This window comes from Poecilia mexicana, unplaced genomic scaffold (genome assembly GCF_051168715.1).
Source record: "Poecilia mexicana isolate PSO_F unplaced genomic scaffold, ASM5116871v1 scaffold_16, whole genome shotgun sequence".
Lineage (NCBI taxonomy): Eukaryota > Metazoa > Chordata > Actinopteri > Cyprinodontiformes > Poeciliidae > Poecilia > Poecilia mexicana.
Genome location: NW_028263385.1, coordinates 5,632,307 through 5,653,877, shown reverse-complemented (window position 1 = coordinate 5,653,877; position 21,571 = coordinate 5,632,307). Strand labels below are relative to the sequence as shown.

The 21,571-nt window shown below is 36.2% G+C and overlaps 2 protein-coding genes across 2 annotated transcripts; one reads left to right on the top strand and one right to left on the bottom strand.

The window, feature by feature from the left end:
* Positions 1-1,797: 1,797 nt before the first annotated feature.
* LOC106911709 (uncharacterized) lies at positions 1,798-6,391 on the bottom strand. Its single transcript, XM_014978534.2, has 6 exons — positions 6,239-6,391; positions 5,996-6,063; positions 4,997-5,294; positions 4,294-4,448; positions 2,575-2,854; positions 1,798-2,431 (listed from the first exon to the last, which is right to left on the bottom strand). Exons 2-6 carry the CDS (start codon positions 6,057-6,059, stop codon positions 2,281-2,283), a joined length of 948 nt encoding a protein of 315 aa, XP_014834020.2. The 5' UTR covers positions 6,060-6,063; positions 6,239-6,391; the 3' UTR covers positions 1,798-2,280.
* Positions 6,392-13,259: 6,868 nt separating this feature from the next.
* On the top strand, positions 13,260-18,474 carry LOC106911710 (uncharacterized). The gene is made up of 6 exons (XM_014978537.2): positions 13,260-13,402; positions 13,533-13,600; positions 13,945-14,242; positions 15,714-15,868; positions 17,422-17,701; positions 17,845-18,474. The coding sequence occupies exons 2-6, from the start codon at positions 13,537-13,539 to the stop codon at positions 17,993-17,995; spliced, it is 948 nt and encodes a 315-aa protein (XP_014834023.2). The 5' UTR covers positions 13,260-13,402; positions 13,533-13,536; the 3' UTR covers positions 17,996-18,474.
* The last annotated feature ends 3,097 nt before the right edge of the window (positions 18,475-21,571 follow it).

Genomic DNA, 21,571 nt, shown 5'->3' with positions numbered 1-21,571 from the left:
GATGATTTTGGCAAACAGCTCATGAAAACCCAAAATCCCTGTCTCAAAAAATTAGAATATTATGAAAAGGTTCTCTGAACGAGCAATAAAAATAATCATCTGAATCAACAAAGTAACTCTAAACACCTGAAAAAGATTCCTGAGGCCTTTAAAAACTCCCAGCCTGGTTCATTACTCAAAACCGCAATCATGGGTCAGATTGCTGACCTGACTGCTGTCCAGAAGGCCATCACTGACATCCTCAAGCAAGAGGGTGAGAAACAGAAAGACATTTCTGAACGAATCGGCTGTTTGCAGAGTGTTATATCAAGGCACCTCAGTGGGAAGTCAGTAGGAAGGAAAAAGTGTGGCAGAAAACGCTGCACAACGAGAAGAGGTGACCGGACCCTGAGGAAGATTGTGGAGAAGGGCCGATTCCAGACCTTGGGGGAAGCAGTGGACTGAGTCTGGAGTAGAAACATCCAGAGCCACTGTGCACAGGCGTGTGCAGGAAATGGGCTACAGGTGCCGCATTCCCCAGGTCAAAGGTCAAGCCACTTTTGAACCAGAAACAGCGGCAGAAGCGCCTGACCTGGGCTACAGAGAAGCAGCACTTTGGACCACTGTTGTTCAGTGGTCCAAAGTACTTTTTTCGGATGAAAGCAAACTTTGCATGTCATTCGGAAATCAAAGTGCCAGACTCTGGAGGAAGACTGGGGAGAAGGAAATGCCAAAATGCCAGAAGTCCAGTGTCAAGTACCCACAGTCAGTGATGGTCTGGGTGCCATGTCAGCTGCTGGTGTTGGTCCACTGGGTTTTATCAAGGGCAGGATCAATGCAGCAGCTATCAGAAGATTTTGGAGCACTTCATGCTTCCATCTGCTGAAAAGTTTTATGGAGATGAAAATTTAATTTGGTCTGGAATCGGCCCTTCTCCACAATCTTCCTCAGGGTCCGGTCACCTCTTCTCGTTGTGCAGCGTTTTCTGCCACACTTTTTCCTTCCTACTGACTTCCCACTGAGGTGCCTTGATATAACACTCTGCAAACAGCCGATTCGTTCAGAAATTTCTTTCTGTTTCTCACCCTCTTGCTTGAGGATGTCAGTGATGGCCTTCTGGACAGCAGTCAGGTCAGCAGTCTGACCCATGATTGCGGTTTTGAGTAATGAACCAGGCTGGGAGTTTTTAAAGGCCTCAGGAATCTTTTTCAGGTGTTTAGAGTTACTTTGTTGATTCAGATGATTATTTTTATTGCTCGTTCAGAGAACCTTTTCATAATATTCTAATTTTTTGAGACAGGGATTTTGGGTTTTCATGAGCTGTTTGCCAAAATCATCAAAATTAAAACAATAAAAGACCTGAAATATTTCAGTTGGTGTGCAATGAATCTAAAATATATGACAATTTAATTTTTATCATGACATTATGGAAAATAATGAACTTTATCACAATATTCTAATTTTATGACCAGCACCTGTATATCAGTCTCCAACAAAGCCCAGGTTGGACTCTTTTACCCATCAGAAGTGCAATCCTGTTCATGGTAGAGATTCAACCTGGTGTTAGAAACATTCTTTAGATATATTAACATGATACCCTCACAAGCTTGGATCAGATCGTTGCACATCTATGAAACAAATGAAACCACATCCCAATGATGCTCTGTTATCATCAGACACTGTTGCACAGTTTATTCCCAATTGCATTGAGTTACTAGCATGTGATTTGCTGATTTTCTGTTTGTGTCAACAAGCAATTTAACAGAAAATTAAGTAGTGTGCAGTAATAACACTATGTACAAATAATCCACAACCAACTTTGCAGACTCATTATTATAGTGATTTATTAAAGAAATACACACCAGATTTCAGACAAGTAGAATAAACCACAGGATGAATAAGACCTATGAGACAGATCATTAAATAGTCTGATTGATAAATATGATAATCAGTTTGACAGATTCTGTTTAAAAGACAAGATTTTCAAGAGTTAGACATTATAGCTCTTCTTTTTAAATGAACTAATAAGTTTACTGTGCTTTCTTTTTTATTTGCTTTTCAGTCTGTAGTCTCAAGTTGTTGCTTATCTTTCAAAATCAGACCCATAAAGTGTCCCACAGTTTCCCAGAAACAGGTGATTGGTTCATCAGAGGCTGACCCCAGCTCAGAAATGCTTTCCCCTTAATGAGTTTTATTTTGGTTTTCAATACAATCAGATATTCATAAGGTTTTTTTTACCCTTTAGTGGTCAAAATGATTAATTCAGCTTTAACTATAAACCACAGTGATGTCATGAAAACTTTAATCCAGTCTCGATGCGTACACTTCCACCTCACACAGAGTGAGATACTCGTTTCTTCCAGGTATGACAACGTTGACGTATCGACCATCCATGCCGTTGCACTGAAAGGTTTCAGTAAAACCTGGAGCGATGGTTGAGATCACAGCACACCTGTCAGAGGAAAGAAGATTTAAGATTTCAGAACATACTTAAAGATACATTAATTTAGCAAAAATTATCATGAGAAATTATTTATGCTTTCAACAACATGTTTTATTTGCATTCAGTGTCTTGATAAAATGGATGTAAACTACCTGGGATTGTTATTTCCGTTGTTATCAAGTGAATCTCCAATCCGAATTTCAGCTCCATTAATTCGAGTGGGAACTTCTACCCGATTGGTTATGTTAACACTGAACACTTTATGGGTTCTTCCCAGGTCCAGTCTCCACCAGGGGCTAAAGTCATTATTTGTGGCACTGCAGGAACTCTTGCTCCACAGTCCTTCACGATACCCATCGATAGCGTAGTAGGCGATGGCTCCAGGATAAACTGTTGACTGTGAAGCTTTTCCATAAACTGCCACATTTTCGCCTGCAAAACAAAATTTCAAATGTCAGCTTTGAAATATATTATTCTCATATGCAATTCCCATGTACATATTGACAATTACATATTTGTATTAAAAATAGTTCAAGTAGTTCATTTTGTATTTGGTAGGTTCAAAACCAAAACTTATTGTTTTCATAAAAGTGACTGACGGAGAAAAAAAAACTATCTTTCTACTTCTTTTCTCTTTTCTTCTTTTTTATTTCTCTTACAATTTTTAGTTAGAAATTACCAACAGCTTTAAGCAGATGATGTATATATTTATAAATATTTGGAGTGCACTGATCTATCAGCCAGCCTATTTCTTTAATTTTGGGAGATCGTCAATCGGCTGATCTTATCCACCTCACCAAAGATCTAAAAATCAACCAGTGTCCTCTTCTACTCTCCCATGACAAAGGGAGACTGACTGACTCACCAGGTAATATCTGCATATTTGCAGTTAAAAATATTCACCTTGTTGTTACCAACTCAGCGACTTTCTTGCTATATTTAGCAACATTTAAGACAAAAAAAATAGGTATCGGCCAAAATTGGAATCTGTGCACCAGAGGTCTTGCCAGACTTTTTTGTTATTCATCATCTTGACGGACAGCATAAAGAAAATCGGTCATGTACTATTTTTACCTGTCAAATTATAATCATATTAACATAGGCTATTTTATGTGGTTTAGTTCATATTCACCAAGTGGAACCATGCAATCCCATCACACATAAAACAGATAAACACATCTAACTTGTTCTCTGTACTGACAAAAAACACTGACTGTGGTCCCAATAACTTATAATAAATGAGATTAAATGACTCCACTTAAATTAAAGCACTTCTATTTAGTTTCCTCTGGTCTGTATGTACTAGAGACTGGAATTAACCGCACCATTTCAACCAAAGGTTTGGAATGCGCTTCTGAACCAGTCCGGTCCATAACTCTTCAACACGCTGTCAGCTCCCGGTCAGAAAGACATTTAGTTCAGTGTTCATGAGATGATATTCAGAAAGGATTTTTGTATTGATTGCCTTTAGTTGCTTCTGCAATGAACTCTTTGCGTAAATTTTAATGTCTGCCCATGTGCACCTGTCAAGGGTGTGAATTATAACCTGTCAAATGATGGACGGGTTTAAAAATTTTCCATCTTTAAAAAAAAACAAAAAAAAAACGGTCAAATACGGAAAATATCCCTTAAGGAAACCCCTGCTGTGCACCCTTAATAAATACATATACTATTTTTCACTTGTTTGAACAGCCTTGATGTTGAAGAAACTGTGCACTTTTGTGTAAGCTGTTCTCTGATAATGTGGTATAAATGCAACATTTTGGGTTGCTGACCCCTGACTTGGTCTAATCAATCAAGTCAGTGGCGCTCACTGACAAACCTGACTTGACCGATAAAATATGATCAAACATGTTTCGAAAGACTCTCACCAGTTGGGGCGCGGTATCCGTAGACCTCGACTTCACAGACATGTAGAACCCTGTTCACACCAGGTGCTATGATGGTCACATAACGTCCTTCAACACGCTCAGTAAAATTCATTGCATAAGAGCTTCCAGCTGCAGCAGTAGAAACGGTAGCAACCCTGGAAAAGAAGAGTTGTATCGGTAACATTCATGATTTCAAAGGAGCAAGCAGCATAAGGTCTTCTGAAATGTGTGTTTAAAATAACATATGCGAATCTAATTTCATTTTTCTCAGCAATTCCAAACTATTTTAATAATCTTGGTATCAACATAAAGGTAACACTGGGTGACTGTCAGAAGTTTATGTATCACAGGAGCTGCTTTAGTTTCAGGGAACAATGTGGATGGGAAATGTGGATGGAACATAAAATAATTTGAATTTTGTTGTCCTTCACCAGAATGTTTACAACAAAAAAAATAATTTTGTCACTACCAGAGCTCCCTACAATGTCTCTTTGATGAAGGTTTGTGGCCACTGTCCTGAAGCCCTGGTGCATAAACTGAAATGATCAAACAGTTTTTATCAGCTTGTGGCAAATAGCCTGATGTCTCTTTGGATACCAAGTATGTCTCTCTTTAAGGGGAGGTGCAGAAATTAAAAAAATTCAAATCTGAGCAGCATTGAGCCTCCCTTGTTTCATACTGTAGCCATGACATAATCACTCACAGTGGGTTTACAGTGCCATCTTGTCGTAAAGAGTTTCCGATGCGAACCTCCACACCATTGAGTTGCTGTGCACAGCAGTCTCCTCTGTTGGTGATGACGACCTGGGTGACTATATATGAGTCCAGCAGGTCCACTCTCCACCAGGGGTTGTTTTCAGTATCAGTGTGGGTACAAGATCCCTTTGTAAGGTCAGCATTTAGGTTTCCATCAATAGCATTGGAAGCACCTACAAATGCATTCCACGGATCCCCTTTGTACTGAGAGGACTGTGAAGCTTTGCCACGTAAAGCCACATTTTCTGAGAAGATCAGAGAAATTCAACGAAGAATAAATTAATCACAATATTGGTTGTTTTGCTTAAGATATTTGTGCAGTCATTAAAAAAGTCTTCCACTTGTTTGATGGTTGATAGTTTGAATGTTACTTTTCTGTCTCAGTGGCACGTACTTGCATTATAACAAGGACTATATGCAGGCATGAAACAAATATTTCGCTATTTATATAAAAACACAATGAGAAATCAGATGAAGTATTTTACTGTCTTTGCATTCTGACAGCTTCTAAATTGGCACTGATGAAGTCGTGTCCAGAAGAACTATCAATGTAATGAATAATAAGTCATGCTTTTATCAGCTTTGAAAGGAGTTGTAAAAGATTACACTCTTATTTATTGTTTTAAAATTAAACCAAACAATCAATCTTGCATTTTCTCAAAAACACGAAGTGGAAAAACAAGCAACTAAAAATAAAACAGGACAAGACAACACATTTTTAGCCCATTTAAGGAACCCTTAATGTAAAGGTTTATAAATATAAACTACATATATTTGGAAGTCAGAGTATTTTTTGCTTAAATTTAAGAAAATCCTTTCTCTAAAGACAAAAATAATTTTAAATAAGTTCAATTAGATTAACTGGCTCTGCTCATAGATTAATGTTCTATCACAAACAATGCTTATGGTCTCCAAATTTACACAAATATTTTCACATGCTACTTACGGTAAATGTAAGCTGAGCACAGTGGCAGGAGGAGCAGCAAATGAAATAGTACATCGTACCTCATGATTCTGAAAAACAGGAGGGAAAAACTGGGAAAACATTTTCTGACCTTAATAGTATTAAGCTATATTTAGGATAATTCGTATAACTGTTTTATAACATTTCATGCTATATCACAGTTAATAGTGTCCTATTTGTGAGAATTTCTGATAAAAAAATCTTAATGAGAACTGAAAAAATTACCTTGATTCTGTGGTGGGTTTGCTGTTTGAGGTGAGGGATTTGTCTTTGAGCGTTTGCTAAGTCCTTCACTCATCTATTTATATCAGGTAAAACTCACCTGTTATCCAATCACATCTCAAAGAGAAGTCAACTCCTACCATTCTCAGTGAGCTTCAGCTCACAAAGTCCCATTGTCACTGGATTCAGTTATTTTACTTTGCCACCCTTTGTTTAAACAGATCATGGTTTAGTTAGCCTTTATGAAGACACGTAAGCTCAGTCTTGAAGTCAAACACTCAAACAGCTTCATGTAACACAGTATTGCTCATCCTAAATAAACTTTATTTATTTAGGATAAATAAAGTTTATTTATTGTCTCCTAAATAAAAAGGTAATTACTGACAACTCAGTAAAATATTGACCAGGGTTCAGAACACTTTCAAGTTCAATGTGAATCCGAAAGTGGATATTTTAATACTAATCATCCTCAGATTAAAATAAGTATTATGGTTATGGTTAAAAAAATAAATAAAAATGTTTAGAAACATTCCTAAAGGAACCACTTCAAGTAATTCTTTTGAAGCTTAAAATAATACAACTCAATAAATATACTTTAAGATATTGTTAATGCACAGTACTCAGCCACGCCCCTAACTCCTCCTAACTTCCAGCAGACTGAATACTGACCAGCTCTCCGTCTCACGGGTCCGAAAAGCCTCTAATTCCTGGGTATTACCGCAAATAAGAATATAGAGAACTTTTGTTTAAGCTGGGAGCTGGGAGTATTGAAACAGCTAAGAAACCAGTTCAGCAGGACATAATGATGTTATCAGGCTGCCTTCTTATAACTTACTACGCCCTCAAATTTTCAGGTTGTATAAGTTTCACATTGTTCACAATACAATGTTGTGTTTTTGTGGGGAATATTTCCAGTTAGATGGTCCGTGAGTTTTAGTTAAATGGGTTAAGTGGCCCTCAGCCTGAATAAGTTTGAAGAACACCGTTCCAAATTAGTCTCCTTTAGCTCTTTGATTGTTTTTGTTTTTATTTCACTAATTATTAGTATATATGAGAATATATAATGTTCATCTCTGTAACACAGAATCTGTCTCCTTCCTGAACAATGTGATCACCGGACATTCCTATGCTTAAACTTGGTAATAATTGTTTGAACAAATTAAATTGATATATATTTCTGCATCTGAAAATTAGACCTAAGCATCATCAAGATTTACTTAGATCCACAATTTTCAACTTGAAAATTTTAATGCTTCCTTTTTTCAATGATTTCACACAAGAAGATGTATGTTTGAGATATCGCCTTGTAATATATCCATGTTTGGATATGCCAAATTTAAAGGCACAATAATCTTACTGAATGTCAATGTTTGACTTTTAAGGAACCTGGGTGCAGTCCATCCAAGTGTTTATTCACCAATATTAAACAGGTATTCAAACAGCTAAAAAAAACAGTTCAACAGGACATAATGATGTTATCATGCACCTACTACATGTACTACACCCTAAAATTAACAGAAGGGATTAAAAACATATGGCCTAGCAAACATCTTCAAGATGACTAAAATACTGTTAATGCACAGTATTCAGCCACGCCCCTAACTCCCCCTAACTCTAGCGGACTGACTACTGACCAGCTTTCCGTGTCACGGGTCCGAAAAACCTCTAATTCCTGGGTATTACCGCAAATAAGAATATAGAGAACTTTTGTTTAAGCTGGGAGCGAGAAAGATTCGTCTAAGCTCTAACTACCTTCATCCAGACGTTATGACCTGCTTCAGTCCATGATTCAGACATCGGAGTAGCCCCGCCGGTGTCCGAGCTCATAAACCACGTCTGTTCACGGTAGCTCTTTCCCTGTCATTGACGTGCACTTAGATAATTTTAGAGACTAGGAATAAGTCCCAGAGTCATTATTTATCTGAACTAAAGAACGTACGAAGCCACCCTAATTTACTAGGACCACAAACACTGGTTTTACATTAATCAGAAGAATTAATTTTAGTTGACTCAAATAATTTAACTGTCCACAGCATCAATTAGACTTTAGTATTTTACTAGCAAGCTTTAGCAAGGGAAAAGGACATACAGCATTTCAATCAAAATTTAAGAAATTAATACTTTTAAGAATTTTTTAGAAATTACTCCTACTTCTAACCCTATACTGTGACTTAATCTGAATAGAGACTTTGGGGGAGGCAGTATTACTCAAACCCAGATGCAGAGACGATGTTGGCAGCAGAAAACTTTAACGTCCATGGATGGAGTCCTGTCTTTGTCTTGGCAGAATCCTTTTAGAATAGATCCAAAGTTGAACTGGTGAGAATCCTCAACGAACTCAGTTCTTAATCCACGAAAGATCTTTGTCTATTCCCCATGTCCACTGCAGCATCGTTGTAATCCTTTGGGTTGAGTGCAGGGCCACAGTCGAATCAGAATCCCGGGTTGTGGGTAAACGGATCTTGTTCCTTCCTTGTGCAGCGAGCAGTCGTCCCGGGGTATCATCACGCAGCCCTCCGTTGATTCTGCATCTCCGTTTGCTCGACTCGAACGCCGCGGAACAAAGAACCCCGATTCTTCTGTCTGGTGTCTTTTTATTCTTATCAGCAGCCACACACTTTCTTTCCTCACGTGTGTTTTTCCTTGACGTCAACTGCCTTTTGGTTGGCCTCAACCTTCAGATGAACTCCCTTGTTTTTTAGAACTGAACTTTCTGAAGTTCTCTGTCTGCCTTCTGCACCTGTTTCCTTCATGCATCTCAAAAATCTCACTTCCTGTTTCTGCTTGGACAGATGATCTCATATCCATCACCATCTTGGAGACATGATGTCTGTTCTGATGACCTAATGTCTTGGTCACCTCTGCTCTCCTTTCGGTTCCTCTTTCCCCCTGACTTTTCACCTACCATCTACATCCAACACAACATCAGTGACCTTTAGTTACAGTTACACATTTTACACCATTTCAAGTTCAATGTTAAAATCACATTTATAACCTTTTAGTTTCTCTGATTTAGCATTCATTTATAATTTTATAATAACATTACTTATTAGTTACTCTTATTATAATCATGATGTGAGTTATTACAGACATTTCTGAAAAGAAACCAACAATAATCCATTATTCTAATTATTTGACACCATGTTACAGTTACTTCTTTCACCTGTAAGTACTTCCATAAGTATAAGAGTAAGTGTAAATATTCTTATAATCAAACCAACATCAACCACTGGTTAAACCAATATTAATTATTGGTTTAATCATAAGGTTATCATTATTAATGTAAGTATTTTACTCTGGGTTTTATCCAATTACTCAAAATGTTTAGATTTTATTCCTTAAGCCTTTAATGCTCAAAATGAGCAGTCTGAACTATTTTTAAACACTGCAGGCTGGAAACTTCCTCTTTCTCCAGGAAACCTGCTTTTCCTGTTACATAACTCTCTTTCTGTCTGATTATGATTTTTTATGATTAATTAGAAAAAAGTAGAATTAAAGCAAAGTTTGCAGGACACTATAACAACACACACAACCAGATTAATTTTATTACCGTCTGACTCTACTGTTGGGTCTTGATGTCACCTGTGTAATCAGTTTTAAAGATAACTTTATTTATTGTTATTATTAAACTAAAATCTCCAGCATGGGGAAATGGGCTGAGCTCGAGTTTTTCTCGACAATATAAATATAGGGGAAAAATATTGCTTTAAAATGCTGTAATTCAATTTGTAAGTTCCTATAAGCTATTCTAGGATGGATGTTTAACCCCTTAGCGGCAAAATGCTTGATGTAAATGTTTCAAACTTTGAATACAACAACATTAATCAGTTGTTCAAGGGAAACATCTGTTTAAGGAGTTTGTGAGAATGCCAGTGTTGATAAGAAATTAATAAAGTAAGACTTAGAGATGAGGTTATTTCTGTGGAACATAATTCCTGTTTTTATTTTCCAGAGTTGTCTTTTGAAGTCAGCCTGAGTAGAACCATTACAGATTAATATTCATGGATCCATTGTGATTTGTTAGTCTTTTAATCTTTATACAAACAAAGCATTTATTCGCTGATTTTTTTCATTTTGTGTGGTTAACTCCTCTGTGATTTGTTCTCCTAGTTCTGGCGTTCCCAAGTCCTGTTCTCTTATACTACCTTGCAATTTTTCGATACACCCCTGCTCCAACACAACTGAATCAGATAAATGAATTACCGCTGAAGCATGCCATCAAATTTGGCAGAGGTCTTGATAGGAATGCATCCAAAAGCATCTTAAAGCACCTTAAATTTAAAGAAACGCTCAAAAACTGGACTAGTTCTAAAAACACAACCGCACAAGCATGTTTTGTTGGGAAAAAAAAAACAAAAGTTTTTCTCCTACAGGCCTCATTTCAGAAAGTGGGGTAAGTGGAAATCCTGAGTACATTCTGGGGAAACTATGTGCGTGTGATGGGTCTTCAGTTTCAGAAAGACAGATATTGTCTTTCTTTGTACAGTTGACCTTGCCACTCTTTCATAATGACCTTGTTAATCTTCAGCTCTTCTTGCAAGAGTGACACAGAGAGTACACTAAAACATTAAGATTCTGCTGAATGAAGCTGGACTGAAGAGAGGCAACGGTCACCTGTGTCATTCTTTTTCCTTCCCCTTCTTCCTACATTCAAAAGATTTCTATTGAAATCTTTTGAATGTATTTCCACTTATTGTTTTCATGAAAATGCTACATTGATTGTTTGATTTAATTTAAAACATTTTCAGAGTGCACATCTCTTTTTAAGAAACTGCTGTTTCAGATACAACTGAGTATAATAACATTGCAACAGCTTGTTTAGAAAGTCCTTGTTTCAACTGAACAGTCACTGTTTGTTAAAATGGACTTTCATGCAAGAGCAAGAGGTTTGAGTCCCAGACAGAGAGATAAGGTCCAATCCACCCTGGTGTTTATTCACCAATATTAGACAGGTATTCAAACAGCTAAGAAACCAGTTCAGCAGGACATAATGATGTTATCATGCTGCCTTCTTATAACTTACTACGCCCTCAAATTTTCAGGTTGTATAAGTTTCACATTGTTCACAATACAATGTTGTGTTTTTGTGGGGAATATTTCCAGTTAGATGGTCCGTGAGTTTTAGTTAAATGGGTTAAGTGGCCCTCAGCCTGAATAAGTTTGAAGAACACCGTTCCAAATTAGTCTCCTTTAGCTCTTTGATTGTTTTTGTTTTTATTTCACTAATTATTAGTATATATGAGAATATATAATATTCATCTCTGTAACACAGAATCTGTCTCCTTCCTGAACAATGTGATCACCGGACATTCCTATGCTTAAACTTGGTAATAATTGTTTGAACAAATTAAATTGATATATATTTCTGCATCTGAAAATTAGACCTAAGCATCATCAAGATTTACTTAGATCCACAATTTTCAACTTGAAAATTTTAATGCTTCCTTTTTTCAATGATTTCACACAAGAAGATGTATGTTTGAGATATCGCCTTGTAATATATCCATGTTTGGATATGCCAAATTTAAAGGCACAATAATCTTACTGAATGTCAATGTTTGACTTTTAAGGAACCTGGGTGCAGTCCATCCAAGTGTTTATTCACCAATATTAAACAGGTATTCAAACAGCTAAAAAAAACAGTTCAACAGGACATAATGATGTTATCATGCACCTACTACATGTACTACACCCTAAAATTAACAGAAGGGATTAAAAACATATGGCCTAGCAAACATCTTCAAGATGACTAAAATACCCAAGCCCATTATTTAAAGAATATAATGACCTTCCTTATGTTTCTATATATGCAAAGTGATAATAAATATATCCTGTTTCATATAAGATTGACTTTATGGCAGACTAAAAAGAATTGATTTTTTATTCCTCTCTTCAAAGTCTGCCTGATAGGCAACCTTTTGTAACGTACTACAAATATGTTAATTTGAGGACTATATTTGAGAAATACTTTTCTAGACTTTCTCTCAAAACCTGCTTGTGTAGTCAAAATGTTATTAGCAGCTGCTATGGTTTAAAGCTTAATACACTGTTGTAGCTCTAAAGAAAACATCAGGTACACATTGAGTTCTTTCTTTTTTACAATGACTGTATAAAGAGGACATAGCAATCAAGGTTAATATGTACCTAAAAACTGTAAAATATTATGTGTCTGTACAAATCTTTGTTGGGATTTAAAATACAGGTCTTCTTGCAAGAAGAGCTGAAGAGTAACAAGGGTATACAAAAAGTGTCAACGTCAACTGTACAGAATAAAAGTTCATAAAATCCACACACATTCCCAGTGGTGCGAAGGATCTTCTAGAATGACATTTTATTTTAAAACTCTTCTTGGCTTTTATGTCATATGAGTGGTGTGCGGGCTGAAATTTCATTGACATAAATTGGCTGGGGTGAAAAACTGTAATGCTCAAAAATATATTAATGTGGGAATAATAAAACATCTGGTCACAGTGTGATCATCATTTTTGCAGAGTATTTACTCTCCAACAGGCTCCCCCATGACATTTCTGTGAGCTTCCTTGTGTCAGGTCTTATCAAAATGATTGGACAAACTCAGTATTTGCCCAAACAATCCTGCCACCGAGCAACGGGCATATCATACTTGATATGCCTATGTTGCCTATATCAGAAATAGCCACTGTGCAGCAGTAATTAAATGTAAATGGTATCTTTAAGAAAGTTTCTAAACAGTTTTTTTTTCTATCAATAACTCTCTTCTTTTCTGAGAATATTTTTAATGTTTAATAGAAACACTTTCAGATTCACATTGAACTTAAAAGTGTCCTGAAACTTGATTATTGTTTTACTGAATTGTCAGTAATGATTTTTCTTATTTAGGATGAGCAATACTGTGTTACATGAAGCTGTTTGAGTGTTTGACTTCAGGACTGAGCTTACGTGTCTTCATAAAGGCTAACTAAACCATGATCTGTTTAAACAAAGGGTGGCAAAGTAAAATAACTGAATCCAGTGACAATGGGACTTTGTGAGCTGAAGCTCACTGAGAATGGTAGGAGTTGACTTCTCTTTGAGATGTGATTGGATAACAGGTGAGTTTTACCTGATATAAATAGATGAGTGAAGGACTTAGCAAACGCTCAAAGACAAATCCCTCACCTCAAACAGCAAACCCACCACAGAATCAAGGTAATTTCTCAATTCTCATAATTTAAATCAATAATTCTGGACTCATAATTGGCAGTATTTCTCACAAGCTCAGGAAATATTTTCAGAGTTTTTTTTTTGTTGTTTTTTTATTCTCTCCTGTTTTTGTCAGAATCATGAGGTACGATGTACTATTTCATTTGCTGCTCCTCCTGCCACTGTGCTCAGCTTACACTTACCGTAAGTAGCATGTGAAAGTATTTTTGTAAATTTAGAAACTATAAGCATTGTTTGTGATAGAACATTAATCTATGAACTCAACACAATAATCTAATTGAACTTATTCAAAATGAGTTTTGTCTTTAGAGAAAGGCTTTGCTCTAACTTTAGCAAAAAGCTTAATACTATGCCTTCCATATATATGTAGTTTATATTTATATTTACGAGACAGAAAAACCACCAGACTTTTAAAATGACTAACAGATAAATGGATGTGTATTTAAACAACTGCATAAATAGTCTTAAGCAAAACAACCAATATTGTGATTAATTTAATCTTCGTTGAATTTCTCTGATCTTCTCAGAAAATGTGGCTTTACGTGGCAAAGCTACACAGTCTTCTCAGTACAAAGGGGAGCCTTGGAATGCATTTGTAGGTGCTTCCAATGCTATTGATGGAAACCTAAATGCTGACCTTACAAAGGGATCTTGTACCCACACTGATACTGAAAACAACCCCTGGTGGAGAGTGGACCTGCTGGACTCATATATAGTCACCCAGGTCGTCATCACCAACAGAGGAGACTGCTGTGCACACCAACTCAATGGTGTGGAGGTTCACATCGGAAACTCTTTACAAAAAGAGGGCACTGCAAACCCACTGTGAGTGATTATGTCATGGCTGCAGTATGAAACAAGGGAGGCTCAATGCTGTCAGATTTGAACTTTTTTATTTCTGCACCTCCCCTTAAACAGAGAGATATTTAGTATCCAAAGAAACGTTAGACTCTGAGCCACAAGCTGATTTTGTGCCTAGGGCTTCAGGACAGTGACCACAAACCTTCATGCAGAGAAATTGTAGGGAGCTCTGGTAGTGACAAAATATATATAAATATTGGTGGTTTCCATTTTTTTAATTTTCAGTAAATGTGACTAAGTTTGTTGTAATTGCTCTTTTTTTTACCGTGGTTTTAAAGAAAAAAAAAACTTCATTGGGAGTTAGATATAGCAATTTCTAATTGTTTTATTACAATTGGATAGAAATAGTTGAGTGACTGAAAAAGAAAACAGATTTTAGGCATGTAACGTAGGTTTATTAAGTTTAGTAAGTTAAACAAAGGAAATCCTCAGCTACATCAATCTTTGTACAGGTACTGTCCAGTTTTGGATCTAAGGCTTCACAAAGTTTGTAGCCCTATTGATAAGATTTCTAAAATGTTTATATACTGTTGCAATCCTCATTTTCTCTTAAACGCTAGCAGCTCCTGTGATACTTAGACTTCTGATGGAGTGACCCCAGTGTTACCTTTATATTGATACCAAGATTATTGGAATAGTGTTGAGAAAATAAATTTAAAATAAGCTAGTTTTAAAACTTAACATGTCTTGATTCAAATGGCCTAATTGTGGTTTTAAATCAGTAACTTATTCTGGCCTATTGACCTTTATTTTACTTGTAGTTACAGCAGATGGTTTGCTAGGATCGTTTGAACTGCCTTTTGTCTGTGAGAAAACAATACAGTGGAAGTTGTAGCTTTTCACACTCATCTGTGAAAGGCCGTAAACACGGCAGGGGTTTAGGCTTCAGAGAGAGGGTCAGAGATAGCTCCTGGTTGGAGGAGCAAAGGTACGCCTTATTTGAATAAATTAAATACAAGAGGATAAAACTTTCTACACAGAAGTAACAATTTAGATTTGCTCTTGCAATTCTCCAAAGATGTCTTTGCACGTCTTTGCTTTTCTTTCTTTCCTTCTTTCCATTTATGTCAGGTAAATGAATGTATGTCTCCGTTGTTCTGCAGTTTCTGGTGTAAGTTTGTGCATTGTCTTACTTCTAAGTTTATGCATTGTCTTATATTGGATTAAATTCTGTAATTCTGTGATGTCAACACGCATTGTTGTTTTTCCTTGTGCCTACACGTGGCCTGCCGAGAGGACCTGGGATCTAAGGAAGAGAGAGAGCCAGACTTTTTTCTAAAGTTAACTATTTTATTAATTTCTTCCTTAACAATAGTTTGAAATTACTAAGAAATACTAAATTAGACTTGGGTATATTATTTAAACACCTCAGCAAACCCTGTGGGGATTACTCTTAAAAATCATGAATGTTACCGATACAACTCTTCTTTTCCAGGGTTGCTACCATTTCTACTGTTGCAGCTGGAAGCTCTTATCCAATACAATTTACTAAGCGTGTTGAAGGACGTTATGTGACCATTAAAGCACCTGGTGTGAACAGGGTTCTACATGTCTGTGAAGTGGAGGTCTATGGATACCGCGCCCCAACTGGTGAGAATCTTTCGAAACATGTTTGATCATATTTTATCAGTCAAGTCAGGTTTGTCAGTGAGTGCCACTGACTTGATTGATTAGACCAAGTTAACCCAGGTATACTTCAATGAAGATTGTTCACTGTACATCTTGTAACTTCTGAGGTTTAAATCCTAACTCTTAGGATTTAGTAAGTCAATTAATTAGTCAATTTTAATTGGATAGCACATTTCAGCAATAAATAATTTCTTTGCATCATAAAAACCCAAGAATAATAAGTCATAAAAACAACATACAATTGAGATCCAGTGACAAACATTAAATCTTGACAAGAGACATCATCAAGATTATCAATACACATTGAATATGTTGATTGACGATTATGTTTCAAAACAACTCTAAACAGGTGGGTTTTTAGCTTTGATTTAAAGAAACTCAGTGTTTCAGCTGTTTTGGAATTTTATGGAAGTTTGTTCCAGATTTGTGGTGCATAGAAGCTGAATGGTGCTTCTCCATGTTTGGTTGTGAAAATGCAGAGCGGACCCAAACCAGAAGACCTGAGAGGTTGTGCTGGAAGGTTGAAACAGCAAGAGCAAATCTTTAATGTATTGTGCTGCTAAACCTTTTTTAATCTTTTTCAAAATGTCTTTCTCTTTCTCACTGTTTATTCAATGTCACATGCTGTTTTTATTTTAATTATGTAAAGCACTTTGAAATGCCTTGCTGCTGAAATGTGCTATACAAATAAAATTTGATTGATTGATTGATAAACCGTTCAGTGATTTATAAATTAACAACCATATTTTAAATTCTATTCTCTGAGCTACAGTGTAGGGACTGTAGAACTGGGGTGATGTGCTCTATCTTTCTGGTTTTAGTGTGAACACAAGCAGCAGCGTTTGGTATCAGCTGCAGCTCTCTGATTGATTTGTTGGACAGACCTGTGAAGATGCTGTTGCAGTAATCAATGCGACTCAAGATAAACGCATGGATGAGTTTCTCTAGATCTCTCTGAGACATTAGTCCTCTACTCCTGGAGATGTTCTTCAGATGATAGAAGGCCGACTTTGTGGTTGTGTTATTGTGTTATTTATTGCCAGTTATGATTGAGCCAAAATCATAACTGGCAATAAATAAGATTTGTACAGACATCCCTAGCCGATTTACTAACTCCATCATCAGATAACAGCTTGCACACAAAAAAACAACAGTTTTTTCAATGTCAAGGCTGTTCTTACAAATTAATTGTATATAAAATATATCCTCTGCTGAAAGTTGTTAGTAATTTGAGACAAAAAAAACACCTTCTGGGATAATGTCCCTTACAAAAAGCAGTGTGGCGGCACAGAAAGTAGAAAGGTATTTATTTTCTCTAGCAAATTCTCTGTCAATCCTATGCTTATATGAAAACAACAAGTTTCGGTTTTGCAAATTTCTAAATACCAAATTAACTACTTGAACAAACAAAAACAAACAAAATAAATAAAAATATGCAATTGTCAATAAGTACATAGGTAGAGCATATTAGAAAACGATGTATGACAGCTGACATTTAAAATTTTATTTTGCAGAAGAAAATGTGGCAGTTTATGGAAAAGCTTCACAGTCAACAGTTTATCCTGGAGCCATCGCCTACTACGCTATCGATGGGTATCGTGAAGGACTGTGGAGCAAGAGTTCCTGCAGTGCCACAAATAATGACTTTAGCCCCTGGTGGAGACTGGACCTGGGCAGCACCCATAAAGTGTTCAGTATAAACATAACCAATCGGGTAGAAGTTCCCACTCGAATTAATGGAGCTGAAATTCGGATTGGAGATTCACTTGATAACAACGGAAATAACAATCCCAGGTAGTTTACATCCATTTTATCAAGACACTGAATCCAAATAAAACATGTTGTTGAAAGCATAAATAATTTCTCATGATAATTTTTGCTAAATTAATGTATCTTGAAGTATGTCCTGAAATCTTAAATCTTCTCTCCTCTGGCAGGTGTGCTGTGATCTCAACCATCGCTGCAGGTGTTACTGAAACCTTTCAGTGCAACGGCATGGATGGTCGATACATCAACGTTGTCATACCTGGAAGAAACGAGTATCTCACTCTGTGTGAGGTGGAAGTGTACGCATCGAGACTGGATTAAAGTTTTCATGACATCACTGTGGTTTATAGTTAAAGCTGAATTAATCATTTTGACCACTAAAGATGAAAAAATTCTCATGAGTATCTGTATTAAATGTATTGAAAAGAAAATACACTATGGGAATAGCTATTCTGAGCTGGGATTAGCTGCTGGTGAACCAATCACGTGTTTTAGGGGCACTTTGGGATGCTTGATAGGTTTGATTTTGAGAAAAAAAGCAACACCTTTAATCTGCAGATTAAGAAACAAGTAAAAAAAGCAAGAGTAGTAAAATCAATTTAGTCAATTTAAAAACAAGACTTGTAGCAATAATGTCAACTCCAACTCTTGGTAACTGTCTTTTGAATAGAGTCTGTCAGAGTAATTGGTCTGCAATGATTTTATCATACAAGATCTATTGTATTCATCCTGTGGTTTGTTGTACTGTTCTGCATCCTGCTGTGTGTTTCTTTACTAAATTGTTCCAATAAGTCTGCAAAGTTGGTTGTGGATTCTTTGCATGTAGTGTTGTTGGACAGTAAATGTTTATTGGGGCATGCCATTAGCAATGCATAAGGAGAGCAGTGACTGACCTGCGAAGCAGGTCAGTCACTGCCTCCATGCATTGCATGGCAGGCACCTATTGTTCTACACCCAATAGAACGCCTGGATATTATTATTATCAGTGAGAATGCATTCAATGCATTCTCACTACTAGTGTTTCTGTTTCCCTTTATTATCAGTGAGAATGCATTCAATGCATTCTCACTACTAGTGTTTCTGTTTCCCTTTATTATTATTATTATTATTATTATATAATGTTCCGTACGTTTTTTGTCGTTTAACTACTTCTACTATCTTTCACTAATTCTACTAATTCATATATCAAAACGTTCAGCTCCTTCAGGAGAATCTTGCTGTATCTTTTGGTGAACTTCACTATTGCCCTTTTTGAAATAATTGCCCTTTTGTGCAAATTATTTGCCCCATTGAAATACATGGTGGAATTCACTAACTGACTTCAGTTACTAGAGTGTACACTCTAGTAACTGCCGTTTTTGAACTTTTTCTGCTTTTTGACAAACAAATTGATGCTGTTCATACATATTTCACTGTAGAGAAATAATTTATGCATTAAAATGTAGCTACGTGTGTCTACTTTATGGAATTATTACTATTATTGCTACAGGTCTTACTGTTTTCTGTCAAACTCTTCTGGAGTACAACCATGACACACTTTCTCCTATTCTTTCAATGTATTTTTGTCTTGTGCTCTGTTTTTATCTGTTTCTATGCATTCTGCAAGTCTACTTTTATGTATGCCTTCTACTGGTTTTACTATCTTTTAGCTTTTCAACTTTTGTGTATGCCTTCAACTTCTACTGGTTTTACTATCTTTTAGCTTTTCAACTTTTGTGTATGCCTTCTACTGGTTTTACTACCTTAGCTTTTCAACTTTTCTCTATGCCTTCAACTTCTACTGGTTTTACTATCTTTTAGCTTTTCAACTTTTGTGTATGCCTTCAACTTCTACTGGTTTTACTATCTTTTAGCTTTTCAACTTTTGTGTATGCCTTCAACTTCTACTGGTTGTAATATTGTTTAAGGTCTTCTGCAATCTTTAATCAATTTTAGCAATTCATATATCAAACTGTTCAGCCTCTTCTGCTCCTTTATGTTTTTTGTGCTGCTATGTTTCAATTCTTCAAATATTTCTGCCTTTGTAATAATTACTGCTTCTGCTATTTTCCTATGTTGCTATGTTTCACTGTTCATCTGTTTCAAGTATTTGTGGTTTTGTCCTGATTTCTGTTTCATCTAATTTTTGGTCTTTGCTACGTTTCTCTGTTCAACTATTTCAACTATTTCAAATTTTTCTGCTTTTTCCTACTTCTTACGCTTTTCTCTACTTTTTCTTGCGTTTCTGCTGCAGTCATTCTGCAAATATGCATTCTCACGGCTGTTTCGATAGGAACAGCTATTTTTCTAGTTATTATTATTATTATTATATAATGTTCCGTACGTTTTTTGTCGTTTAACTACTTCTACTATCTTTCACTAATTCTACTAATTCATATATCAAAACGTTCAGCTCCTTCAGGAGAATCTTGCTGTATCTTTTGGTGAACTTCACTATTGCCCTTTTTGAAATAATTGCCCTTTTGTGCAAATTATTTGCCCCATTGAAATACATGGTGGAATTCACTAACTGACTTCAGTTACTAGAGTGTACACTCTAGTAACTGCCGTTTTTGAACTTTTTCTGCTTTTTGACAAACAAATTGATGCTGTTCATACATATTTCACTGTAGAGAAATAATTTATGCATTAAAATGTAGCTACGTGTGTCTACTTTATGGAATTATTACTATTATTGCTACAGGTCTTACTGTTTTCTGTCAAACTCTTCTGGAGTACAACCATGACACACTTTCTCCTATTCTTTCAATGTATTTTTGTCTTGTGCTCTGTTTTTATCTGTTTCTATGCATTCTGCAAGTCTACTTTTATGTATGCCTTCTACTGGTTTTACTATCTTTTAGCTTTTCAACTTTTGTGTATGCCTTCAACTTCTACTGGTTTTACTATCTTTTAGCTTTTCAACTTTTGTGTATGCCTTCTACTGGTTTTACTACCTTAGCTTTTCAACTTTTCTCTATGCCTTCAACTTCTACTGGTTTTACTATCTTTTAGCTTTTCAACTTTTGTGTATGCCTTCAACTTCTACTGGTTTTACTATCTTTTAGCTTTTCAACTTTTGTGTATGCCTTCAACTTCTACTGGTTGTAATATTGTTTAAGGTCTTCTGCAATCTTTAATCAATTTTAGCAATTCATATATCAAACTGTTCAGCCTCTTCTGCTCCTTTATGTTTTTTGTGCTGCTATGTTTCAATTCTTCAAATATTTCTGCCTTTGTAATAATTACTGCTTCTGCTATTTTCCTATGTTGCTATGTTTCACTGTTCATCTGTTTCAAGTATTTGTGGTTTTGTCCTGATTTCTGTTTCATCTAATTTTTGGTCTTTGCTACGTTTCTCTGTTCAACTATTTCAACTATTTCAAATTTTTCTGCTTTTTCCTACTTCTTACGCTTTTCTCTACTTTTTCTTGCGTTTCTGCTGCAGTCATTCTGCAAATATGCATTCTCACGGCTGTTTCGATAGGAACAGCTATTTTTCTAGTTATAACAACTTCTTCCATTACCGTTAATGCGGCTCGTACCGCTGCGTGCCCACCCACAAAAGTGGTATCAAAACGTGTGTCTCGATCCCGGCATTGGAGCTATTACTTTTATTGGGGATCGGAGTTACGACGGCGACGTAAAAAGCGAAAAACGAGCGAAATTTCCAACTGCCGAAACCTTAGAGTGTAACTGAAACCAACTGCCGCTTTTTAGAGTGAGAAAAAGAGTGGAATTTTGACCCCAAAATAATTTTGAAATCGCTCTCATGGGTGCAAAAATTGCTCTATTGGTATGAAAGTCGGTCATGACATTGATACGAATGCCTGCTCCGGTAAAATGTTTTCAAAATTTCCCTAGGGCTTATGGTTTTCGGTCCAGGTGCTTCAGAGCAAAGTTTTGGGACAGGATAAC

Excerpts from the sequence above, each read along its gene's own strand:
- LOC106911709 (XM_014978534.2), bottom strand. The coding sequence starts at position 6,059 with ATGAGGTACGATGTACTATTTCATTTGCTGCTCCTCCTGCCACTGTGC. Across the intron at positions 5,295-5,995 it reads GTGCTCAGCTTACATTTACC|AAAATGTGGCTTTACGTGGC; the intron begins GTAAGTAGCATG and ends TGATCTTCTCAG. Across the intron at positions 2,432-2,574 it reads AACGGAAATAACAATCCCAG|GTGTGCTGTGATCTCAACCA; the intron begins GTAGTTTACATC and ends TTCCTCTGACAG.
- LOC106911710 (XM_014978537.2), top strand. The coding sequence starts at position 13,537 with ATGAGGTACGATGTACTATTTCATTTGCTGCTCCTCCTGCCACTGTGC. Across the intron at positions 13,601-13,944 it reads GTGCTCAGCTTACACTTACC|AAAATGTGGCTTTACGTGGC; the intron begins GTAAGTAGCATG and ends TGATCTTCTCAG. Across the intron at positions 17,702-17,844 it reads AACGGAAATAACAATCCCAG|GTGTGCTGTGATCTCAACCA; the intron begins GTAGTTTACATC and ends CTCCTCTGGCAG.